Source organism: Mesitornis unicolor, unplaced genomic scaffold, assembly GCF_000695765.1.
Source record: "Mesitornis unicolor isolate BGI_N332 unplaced genomic scaffold, ASM69576v1 scaffold36400, whole genome shotgun sequence".
NCBI lineage: Eukaryota > Metazoa > Chordata > Aves > Mesitornithiformes > Mesitornithidae > Mesitornis > Mesitornis unicolor.
Window position 1 is genome coordinate 10,028 of NW_010158255.1, and position 11,998 is coordinate 22,025.

At 41.9% G+C, this 11,998-nt stretch overlaps 2 protein-coding genes across 2 annotated transcripts in view; one reads left to right on the plus strand and one right to left on the minus strand.

Moving 5' to 3' along the window:
• The window catches only part of GYG1 (glycogenin 1), a 9,855-nt gene extending 5,194 nt beyond the window's left edge, over nt 1-4,661 (plus strand). Inside the window, exons 4-6 of the mRNA XM_010182970.1 lie at nt 2,678-2,897; nt 3,575-3,625; nt 3,860-4,661. Coding sequence (XP_010181272.1) covers nt 2,678-2,897; nt 3,575-3,625; nt 3,860-4,030 — 442 coding nt within the window. The 3' untranslated portion in view covers nt 4,031-4,661. The remainder of the gene's footprint in view (nt 1-2,677; nt 2,898-3,574; nt 3,626-3,859) is intronic.
• Nucleotides 4,662-8,554: 3,893 nt separating this feature from the next.
• HLTF (helicase-like transcription factor) overlaps nt 8,555-11,998 on the minus strand; it is a gene marked incomplete at its 5' end in the record, with an annotated part of 23,028 nt that continues 19,584 nt past the window's right edge. Inside the window, 2 exons of the mRNA XM_010182981.1 lie at nt 8,555-8,707; nt 9,320-9,400. Coding sequence (XP_010181283.1) covers nt 8,555-8,707; nt 9,320-9,400 — 234 coding nt within the window. The remainder of the gene's footprint in view (nt 8,708-9,319; nt 9,401-11,998) is intronic.

An 11,998-nucleotide genomic window follows, 5' to 3' on the forward strand; every position in this document is an offset into this window, starting at 1 on the left:
ACTTGACAACTGGTAGTTGCAGTTCATCTAATCAACCTGTACCATTCAAATAAACGTGATGATCAAAGACCTGTATAAAGCTAGAATTCATTCCCAACAGTCTTTGTAGATCTCAGACAGTTCCTTAAGTACTAGCAAGATGGAACAAAGACTGCAGCCAGCCACCACGCCGCTGCGCGTCTCCTGTGTATCCTCCATAGCCAGCAGCGCTCGATCTGGCACGCGCGTGAGCCGTGTGTCACCGGCAGGGTCACTCAGCGTAATAAACACAGGAGGATGGGAGCGGAGCAGGGGCAGCTGAAACGTTACACAGAAACTTGTGTTCATTAAGAGCTGCAAAAGCTGGGGGGGAGGCGCAGAGGGAAAGTACCAGTTACAGAAAAACAATCTGATCTGAGGGATACCAGGTTACAAGTGTCTAATGCAGCAGCTAGCATAAGCAGGGCTGTTGCTGGCTCACGATCAAGCTATGTCTTGTGATCAGAATACCATTTGAAATCCTGTCATGCTAAAAGTGGAACACTTATTTAAAGAAATACATGCGAGCGTAAGAATGACTAAGTAGTTGGATAGCATTTGATAAGCTAACATCTATTGTAAAGTATGTCCCCTTTCTGTGGTTGGCTGGCTGTTACTCACAAGACCCGAGATTTACAAATGACCGTGTTGCTACAAAGGACTAGTTGGATCTGGGGGCTCCCGATAAAAATTCCATTTAACTGACTGAATCAATGCCTAACTGAACTCAGGAGACCTTCAAGCGCAGAGTGCTGCAAGTACAGCCCTTTTAAGTAGAATGCCCTGCTCAACAGGGGGAACGATTTCCCTTGGTTAGATCAGCAGCCGCTCTCCTGATAATCAGCAGTTGGAATAAAGTGAAATTTAAACCTACTGACATCAATAGCTAAGTTTTTTTGCAGCTTTGTACAGCGAGACTAGATTTCACAGCAGTCTCAGTAATCCTTTTTCCAAAGGAAAATGCCAATTCATGACAAATGCTCTCTAACTTCAAAACATCGATGGAGGACTTTTCTGGGAGATTGGGAAAGACAGATTAGCTGCTGAGGCCAGTGTGGACATAAAGCTTCCTAACAGTTGAGCTTAAAGGTCAAAAGAAAGTATTGCAGGTCTAGAAAGCATCTAGAAAGCAGATAGCGACAGCATCACAGAGGCTTGGCATCTGTCAACTCTTGTACAGGTCTTAAGTGAACAAAATACTAAGAATATGCTTAACCCATTTGCAGAAAGTGTAACACAACACTTCTTGGGCATTCTCTAGTTTAAATAGCCTTGATTATTAAACAATTACATGTTTCCTCAGAACAGCAGCAGCCTAAGATGAAGAAAACTCAGGCTGTAAGTAGTGCTGTCACAGTTAATAAAACTAGGTAGTGCTCTTATACCAGATCTTGACATGTAGAATGTAAAGCTAAAGTCCAGGAACTGACCTCTTGGAAGACAGGTGGGTTTCTTCCTTGCAATTAATGCAAATAGTTGACCTTGTTTCACACATGCATAGGTCTTCATTCTACAGTAAGATCAGTTGTGTTCAAAACACTGAACGTGAATATTGAAATGCAGTTGCAGATCTTAACAGTAGCACAACAGTCCCACCCAAATGCATACTTGCTGCTTTGTTTTGAATGTTCTAACATTTCTGAAACACACTGGCATAGTCCCTGTACGAAGAACTCCTTAAACATCAGAGTCCCGGTCAAAACGACCGAGGAGCGTTTAACAAAGCGTTAGACAAACTAGGTTGGCGTTGTTATCCATCCTAATCATATTACGCCGAGAAGAAATCCTAACGTGATGCAGGCTGAACCGGGCGAGGCAGTCGCTGGTACTGCTTGTTCACCAAACGGGCTCGGGCTGAACTCCCGTTCTGGAGCCACGGGAGGGAGCAAATGCTGCTGCCTCTTCCCGTGTTCAGTTCCTGACTTCAGAAGGGGTGCATCTCATCTACACTCTTAATGTAAAAGTCCATATTGAAATTAGAGTTCAAATAGGTTTAGAAAGAAACAAACAACCCTCCACCACAAAACCCACCATGGCTACACTAAGGTTATTCAGAAAATAACGGTTGGTTGTCTGGCAAGAGCCTGCTGCACCAAGATCAGGAGTCCCCCGAAATGCCTAGGTTATACAAAGCTGTTATTTTACAGTCTTCTTGCAGCAGGGCCTCCCAATGATAATTTTCTATAGGGCTGTAAACTGAAGGGGTGATTCCACCACTGACCCTTCTCTGCATAATGCTTGTAATGCCTAACTCGCTGGATCACTGACTTTAGAGTAGAATCTTTCTCACTTTTAAAACCAGTTCCGATTGCAACGGCTGCTTGAGACTGCTCTCTCCTGAGCTATGGACATCACTACCTAAAGACTTGAGTTGGCTGTAAGTACTTCAGTAGTCCAGACCGTTGGGTTTTGGCTGTATTCTGGCTAGTGTAATGTAGAATTCCATTGGCGTTTTTTCTGTTGCATAGCGATGCTTTCAGTCCCAGTAGGCATTGACAGTTTGATCATTTAGTGTTTAGCCTCCTAAATATCTTCACATTTCTGTTTTCTGGACATGTACAGAAATTCCAGGTTAAAAAAAAATACGTCTGCCAGTCAAAACTCTTTGTTTTCTTGATACCTGCACAAACTGTGGGTTCTGACTTTTTCTGTCCAACAGGTTTGGTGCATATACTAAAGTGGTGCATTTCCTGGGAAGCACAAAGCCATGGAACTATGCATATGACTCCAGAACAAAAAGCATAAAAGGCAACATGGATGACCCTAAAATAGTTCACCCAGAATTCCTCAACATGTGGTGGGATACTTACACAGCTAATGTTTTACCCTTACTAGAACAGCACGGAATTGTTAAAGACAATACTACAGGTGTAAACTTGGTACGTGCATTAATATTCCTGTAGAAACTGCCCAAGTACGGATGTCAGGTTCTTCACCATTCTGCTGATTTCGCTTCCCTCTGTCTGACTCACAGCATGGGTGTGGTTTAGTTTGTGGGATGCAGCGTTTGGGTGGTTGTTTTATTTTGGTTTTGTTCTTTTAAGCTTGGAATAAATAATACTACAGAAGAGATGCATGCTGTAGTGGTCTTGAAGGTAGCTGTCCTGCTTGCTTAAAAGAAGCTATGTAAGTAGCTAATGGTGCACCAGAAATTATACTGTAGTAATCCTTTTACTATATATAGAGAAGGGCCCTAACTCTTACGTGCTGCAGCTAATAAGGTTCTCGAGCAGAACCCCAGTTCAGCATGCAATACGTACATACAGATCTTGCATGGTGAAACAAAGCTAGGTAAGCCTAGGGTAACGAGAGAATGAGTACTTACATAGGCTGGCAGAAATGAATCCCAGTACTTACAAAGCCAGAGTAATGCTGCTAACTCTAATTAGCTCTCATTCACAGAGTTTAGGAGCTTACATCTGACAGCAGACTATATAGTCTTAGCATAGTGCATGGGCCAGTTTAAGTTCTCAACCTTTCTAAGAACAAAGTTACTGATCTCTCAAGATGTGCTTCCTCTTGTTAATCTTACGTCTTTCTAACAACCTGTTTGCAGCTGTCGGGCTTGGTCTATACTCTGGCTTTCTCTTGTGGCTTCTGTAGAGAGGTATGAAGAACTTAAACTTTTTTTGCCTTTTTTTTTTTTCTTCCCCCCCTCCCTCCCTGCTAACATCTGTAACTCTGCTTTGTTGTTTTGCTAGGAAAGCTGCACAATCCCTGCCCATTGGCAATGCTTGTTGCTGAGCATGAGAACATCTACTGTGTTGTCCCCTTCTGTGGCCTGTTGCTCACTTTAGCTATGTGAAGTATTTCTACATTTTTATTCTGCCTTTCCTTGTAGGCAGAGTTTACAGATGCAGTGTCCCACATATCAATATCAGCACCGTCACCAGTATTACCGACTGTATCTTCAGAAGAACGCAAGGAGCGGTGGGAACAGGGCCAAGCTGACTATATGGGTGTGGATTCCTTTGACAACATCAAGAAGAAACTGGATACCTACCTTCAGTAGAAATGCCTGTCTCAAGCAGTGGTGATGCAAGGACTTGTTCCAGAACTAACAGCTAGAAAGGTGTAGATGGTGGTCAGTTACACTTGCTAGTGGCTTGATGAAAAACTTCTTGGCTGAAGGCCTCTGCAGTGCTACAGATGACGACTGAGCAAAAGCTAGGAAGCAGAATTCCTTGGGCCAACTATAACTGCCCAATTTCCAATTCTCCCTAATAGATAAAACCAGGTACTTTCAGCTTAAATTTCCTTCTGTTGTGATCAATTGGCTCAACATATTCCTTGAAACTGGGTTTGTTACCTCACCTCATTAAGGTGATTAGCATTGATTCCTTTGCTTGCTGTTTTAGATGTAAAATCTAATTCATGGGATTGCTCATACACTAGAGTGGTAGCCATTCTGCTATACCATAAATGTATTAATGACACTGGGGTACATACAGTTGTAACAGTAATAGCACTGCTTTGCTCTTCCAGTCACAATTGCACTGAAGTTTTGACCAGGTTCTTACGCACAGTGCCTACAGCATGGCAGACTGCATCCCTCAGTTCTGTACACCACGGGACTGGCAAACCGAGTTCTGTCTGTTACCTGCAATGTTGCACTTGATACAAAAATAAAACGTTGTCATGCATTTCTGGCTTCCCTAAACTTGTGAGCAATTTAAAAAAAAAAAAAAAGGGAGCTCTGGAGCAGTGTAACTTAAATATCCACCAGGCCTCAGGCTTTGCTAAGGCTCCTCTAGCTACAGTTAGCAAGTGTCCAGCTTTTAGGTCTGTAATTAATTATAGAGTACACAGTCATTTGCCAGGGAGCTGGTTAGGGCCAATCCTGGTATTAGCTTGCCTTACACGTAGGACAGAGCAGTGGAAGAAGTACCTGCTGAAGCCACTCACATCAGCACCGTGGAGCTTGTGATGAGCGAGTGTTTCTTTCGGTGACTAAAGAAAGATCATCCCTAATGTAAGCCCTGCACATTGTGAACTTGTTTTTAAATGCAATGGTGATGCTATTTTGACAACAAAGGACTAAATAGCTGCTTAAATGTACCTACCTTGACTAGGAAAACTACTCTTTCCATGTGTGCAGAGAGTTTAAAAAGTATTTTTTCCCCTCACTCAGGCTACACACTATTGCAAGACACATGGAAAAGCAGTAAAAATACAGCAGTAACAAAGGCGTGCTGAAGACAGAGATTGGCTGTTATCTGTACTGTTTCAGATCCATCCTTTAGCCAAATGTCAGAGCAGAACCACATTACTTAGTGTTCTGTTTGTGACAGCTATACTCTGTACTACTCCAGAAACACTAAGAAAATACTGTTTCTTTCCTAATAAAGGATGGTTTTGGCAGGAAGCTAGTGAGGGTGCCAAACTTTTAGCCTTGAGATAAAATAGACAATCAACTATCTGTTGCCATTTGCTGGTAAAGCAGAAGATGTAATCTGGGTACGAGTTAGTTTTAACGTGGTTTTGCTACTTTATTGCTCTAAGGGTCCTTGGTCCCCATTTAGCAAAAGCACTAACGATGTGCTCCAGACCAAAGCAGCTTGTAGCTCTTTAGAAGTGCACAGCATCGGGACTCCCAGCTGTGACTGTCCCTTTCCTGTGTGGGTTTTTCTTTTGCTGTGTTGGGGTTTTTTAACAGATAAATTTGAGGTTGTGTGAAAGCAGGAGGGATTACCGGTTACAATGTAGTGACAAAAGTACATGTATATGTTATCCAACAAGTACAAATACAGGAGTTCTGTGTGCTCACAAAAACTCCATGGAAAATGGTAAAATACTCTGTTGAAGACAACTGAACAGTCTTACTTGTGCTCCCCTTGTCTGTATTCATACTAGAGAATAGGCACATTACTTCTTTTTAAGCTTATCTGGAGAGTGTAAAAGCATGAGACTGTACCGACCTTAGCATGTAAGTTTTGTTACGTTAATGCAAGAAGATAAGGAGATATGCTGAAAAGGATGAAAGCCTGCATGTTCCGGGTTAACAAATATAGTTAGTAAAGCAAAAAAACTAAAAGTAATTCTGTCCTAGCCTCTGTGAATCATACTGTGGTCAAGTGTTTACCCACAGCCTCAGGAAAGCAAAAGGTATAACATCTATGCAGCTTATTTTCAATAAAATGACCTTTATGTCATTATCTGCCACTATTTCCTTCATAATCACTGCAGGTAGCATTTGCTGAAAGAGAGAGATCCCTTTTTATCCCTTGCCATAGCATCACTTAACATCAAGCGATTTCCTGTTCTGAACTGTAGGTACTGAAAGCAGTAACAGCACTAAAGCACCATACTCAAATCATCATTATGCAAAGAACCACAGCCCTGCTTAGATCGTGACTCCGTTATCGGAACTCCTTTAAAAACCAGAGTCTGCTGTTCCTTAGATGGTGACAACTCGGAGCAACTCTTAGAAGTTTTGAAGCATTTTTCTTTTCATTAACATCTGTATTTTGTGTAACGGGTCAGAAAACCCCAGAACCATACACTACTAACTCAAGTCTCTTGAATTAAGTGTCTTAAGTGGCTAATTGCAAAAGCTCATTTCTAGAATGTGCCACAGGACATACCACGAGAACTCCAAGAAAGAGAACACCAATACCCAAGGACTACTTACGGTTCACGAGAAGCAAAGGAAACGCCACACCACCGCAGTGCTGCGGGTTTTACCTCCCAGTCACTGACCAGCTCCATCAGGGCAGGACTTTCCTGCTCTCGGCTCCGACCTTGGCCTGTTCTTGCAGATACAGGAATGGTGTTCCTGGGAGAGACCCTGTCAAGCCCTGCTCTTTAGCACTGACCCCAGTAGGCCTTTATTTGTATTTGAAACACAGAGACCATCATCTAGCAGAGAAAAAAATACTGCTAGTAATTTTTTTCAGAATCATAACTCAGCCACAAAAAAGTCAGCATATCTTAACACAGATAATGATGTAGTTTACCTCGCCCCTGAAACGGGTCTCTTGGAAAACTGAAAGGAGGACATACAGTCAAACCTCTCATTCATAATCGGGAATTATTTCTCCAGATTCTCTCTAAACATCAGAATCCGAAGCACAAAAACCCAAAGAAAGTTTAACTTAAGCTATGCAAAAACAAAGAATATTCGGTGTGGCTGTTTTCCAGTTCCTTTTTCAACTTTCCAGTGACAACCAGGTACTGGGGTTCATGCTGTTGCCTGCCATTCCCACCTTCACGCACACTTTTCTCCACAGCCAGAATGCTGGCTTCTCAAAACCAGCATCAGCTTGGTAGGTGGCGTATTTTGAATTCCTTTCTCGCTCCCTGCACTAGCTCACCGTTTCCCCAGATACCAGACATCTTCGTTTACAACCTATCTTGCCATCAGCGGGCTGGTGCGTTGACACAGGAAAAGGTGAAAGGCACGAGGAGCACCATCAGGCTCCATTTCTCTGCTCCCAGATGCACCTCCTGCACCCGCACACAGCGATCTCTGCCTGCAGCTCACCTGAGCACTGCAGCGCGGGCAGCGCAGCATCACCAGAACAGGGCCAGACCATCCCACCCAGGTTCTTCGGGGCCGTTTGGTGCTTTACGGTACACAAACACGAGTAGCTTCACAAATTCTTCGTCTAAAAATCAAGATGCATCCCCTGCGCGTGTGAGTGGAAAAGCCTATAGCAGTGCAAGAAAACTGCTGGAAAGCTGCTCGCTTTTAAAATAATTTGTTCTGTTTAATGTATTCTGCAAGGGCTAACTGGTTCCCTGACGAGTGGGTCATACTCTGTGTCGCACAGAGCACGGTCCTATTGTCCAAAGCACGTTATCGATACAAACCAAGGATTCCAGCATTTTATCCAAATCATACCACCTTTACTTTTAGCAAAAATCAGTGCAGTTCCATTTAAGGGAAGTAAATCATGAAAAGAAAATGTTTTACGCATTTAAGTACTTCATTTTTACTAGCTCCTGGGAAGTAATAAACTGAGGAACCACCTGCTGCACCTGTGTACTATTCAGAAACAGCAAAAAAAACCAAAACAAAACTTTTAATTAAATGCCATCTTTGAGCACAGTCTGCAAAAGCGGTAATTCCTTATGCAGTGATCACTGACCGCAGACAATCTGAAATAAACAGGCCAGATGATCTGTGTGGTTATCAGGAAACATGAGCTAATTTATTTCTTAAAGACTTTGTTCAAAGGACAAAACCTTGTATTATTTACCTTCTGTGACCTTTTCACCTCTAAAGAGAGGTTAAATTCTCGCAAGTTAGAACGCATGAATACAGATCTCTGTTTTGAGGGATTTCTGTGTATTCTTAAGAATAAACACACAATAAGCAGCATTTTGAAGAAATGAACACTGGAAAGATTATCAGGACCGCAAAAGATGTTTTTGCATTTCTAAGTTGACATTTGAGAGAAAATGTTTTTGAAATTTATTTGAAGCATTTATGGCTTCACCACAAAGACGGCAAAACTAAAAGTCAGCATGAGACATGTAACTTGAGCAGTATTAACAAAAATATTTAGTATTTACTCAAAATACCAGTTTCAAGCTAGAAGTCAATTAGAGCCTTAATTTCATTAATTTTGGTTTGTTTTAATTCACTTGCTGAAGGTTTTTTAGTAGCAAAGGCTCCTGCTGCAAGTTCCCTCTTCTTGTTCTGAATTTTCAGCATATTTTCTTCCACTGAATTCTTCACAATGAACTGAAATACAAAAAAAAGTCCCACTGAAATGAAGGGATTTTATTTTTTTTTTATTAAGCTTAGGATGAGAAATTCAGGTACTTTGAGGAAAGAAAAGTTGAAAAGCTGAGTACTGTAAAGCACAGTCACATTATTTCATCATTACTTTGTAAAGAAAACACAAGAGGGAAGAGTTATAGAGCAGTGGGGAGGAAAGGCTTTGCATTTTAGGTTTTTTGCCTTTTTTTTTTTTTTTAAATACACTTACTGGAAAAGTATCTCTCTCTTCTTTGCTACTTATATTAGAAGAGAACCCACATCGTCAATTTCCCCAAGCAATATTTTTGTATTACGGGTATTAACGAGGCAGAGCAGTCACTGTGACAGAAGCAAAAGTGTTCTACGCACCTCCAAGATGATAAACCGCCACGGCCAGGATGGGCAGCAGCACCACCAGCCCATCGTAGTACCTTACAATCCAGAGCCCACACTTCAAAAATCACCCCTCAGTTTAGGTTTAGTGGTGACACACATGATGGCACAATTCTTTTAAAAAGACAATAAAGCTTTTTGGAAATTAATGTGTTTATTTATAACCACAAAACCGTTCAAGCAGATCATCTCCCAGCTCACCTTAGTAATAACGACGTCGTGCGTCTGACCCAGCCTGTGGCACCTGTCGAAGCACTGGTCCTCTGCAGCGGGATTCCAAGCCTGTCAGGAGCAGCAAGGGACAAGTCAAATCACCTCCCTTCCAAATACACAGCGAGAAGTTATTGTACCATTTGCTCCTGAACAAATATTGCTTGCAGATTCATTACTCCCAACCTCCTTAAATGCCGTGGTATAAAGCTTTGACAACTTCCGGTTATAATTTCGTAACAAGCAGGAACTTCACGTAGATGCTTTAAAAACTGATTTGGTCAGGAGTCTAGGAGACATCAAAACTATGATTTTAATTCCAAAATAAATACTGCATATACTAACTGCCTCAGTACCCCTTTCCCAAAAAACAATCAATCAATCTGAATGAGTTGAACACAGGCAGTTATCTATCAGTGTAAGTCCCCTGTCTCTTAAGACAGCCCATGGATACATCCATTCGTATACCCAATAATACTCAAGTTAGGTGAACAAGAAACACCAAACACAAAACAGCAGTGCAGCTGTCCCCAGTTATGCTCAGGTTGTAACACTAAATATAAAGACTTGTGAAGCGCCAAGTCCGAGCTCTGCCTATTTCCAGCATGTTTTTCCTACCTAAAGGTGTAGTGCTGCTAGTTCTCACAGAATGGGTATTTAAATCTAACTAAAATGCACTAATGTTTGGTCTGTGATAAGCAAGCCTCATGCAATGGGCTCGCCACGTCACCCACATACTTTATCTAGGAACTCTTCTTAAGGACTCATTTCTACAGAAGGGAGGAAAAACAGCACTAGGCTAGCACAAAAAACTCATTTTTCTGTTCTAAGAACCTCTGATGCCCAGACACACTTGCATCAAGCTGCAAGACAAAGCCAAACAAGTCTTGTTTCTCCAGCCTAAGGCAGTGAGCAGAAGCACAGCAAATGATCTGTCACTGCAAGGGGAAGGTGCTGGCTGCGTACGGCAAACCGCTCCAACGCCGATCTGACTGAAACGAGACGATGTCTGCAGTGAGACCTAGCCCACAAGTCCACAAGCATCCACTCCATCTCTGCTGCAGTCGAGGAGGACCAATGTGCACTACTGCCATTCTTCTCTCATCAGTCCAGTGAAGGGGAACTGAACTGCAATACCATCTCATGTAAAGGATGCTGTATGCTATGTGGGAAAACATGAAGAAATTTGAGCCTCAGAGACATCAGCGTACTTGTGATGCTCACATTAAAGGTTCGTATTTCTTCCTAGAGATGGTAATTCAGAAGATACGATTGTATTTAAACAAACAAAACAGAAAAAAAGGGAAGAAAGTAGTCTATGGTTGGATAAGCATCTCTCCCTTGCACTGTGGCGTGACACCTCTCAGATAAAGAACGCAGACCTCTAAGCTACAGTTCTACAACAAACTCACAGAATTTGAGTAGAGAAACTGGTTGCTCCACTGGCTCCAAAGGTATTTCTGCTTCTTAAATCCTATTATTGCTGCTAATTCATTTCAAGGAATGCTAACGCATGACCGAATCTCATTCGGCACTGAACATTCAAAAGTGAGATCATACAGGATTATGTGGCCCCACCGCCACTTGGGATGGTTACCAGCAGGATGAGGAAAAGCTGTTCAGTGGTGTATAAGGGCTCAAACTGCATTGGGCTCCTGTTTGCGAGGTGTAACTATATACTGCAGGTGACTGTGCTCATGCTTAGCTTATTTTCTTACAACTGCTTGCCACAGGACAGCGTGTGGGTTATACCTCAATTATCTTAACAGAAAATTAAAATTCTCTTGAACTTTCCTCAGTTATTCAGAGAATTGTTAATTAAAAAAAACCCCAAAAACCAGTTGGACTAGATGTTGCAGGTCCCTTCCAACTGCACTATTCAATACAACACATACAGAAACAATACTTGTGAAGATGCATCACACTTCATGAAAAACCTTTTTTCCAAGGCAACCTTTCCATACTCTCACTCATATGAAATTCCTTCAGTTTAAGTAAATAGCTTTTGTCTTCATGCTGTTATCATCACTAACCTGATGTCCAACCTAGTACTTTTTCTTTACTTTTGGTGTTACCAGACGCCCAAGTCCAAAGCTACACTTCTATTTTCATTTACTTTGGTTTTGTTTTCAAGTGCACAGACTGCAGAATTTGTGTCCATTTCCAACCACCAAAAATCAGGCCAACAGAGCAGAGGAGTAAGCAGTGGGGAGGCGAGGAAGTAAACAGGAAAACTTTGATTTTGCGTAAGACATGAACCAGTTCTGTTATGAATTTCACTATCAATAAATGCAATTTACAGTTTTATTCCTTACAAGCAATTTTGCATTCCTGAGTCCTTTAATGAAAGGAAAAAACTTAGCAAATTTGGGTATCACCATCTTTCTCAGTCTCCTACAACTACAAAAAGTAACCTCCGACTAATGTGTTTGTTTATAAAGAAATTCAGAAAAATAACAAGAGACGAGAGCAGAGCAGCACTGCACTGTAACACAGAAACAACACGCCTTCCTGAAATTCCCCTTTATGGCCTTTGAAGTCACCAGATGGAGCAAACAGCAAGCCACATCCAAAAGTATCAGACAGAAAACGAAGGAAAGGAGGAACGGATAGCAAACGCTGCACTGTAGTGTCACACCACTTTGATAACAGTACTATCAGCACTCTTTC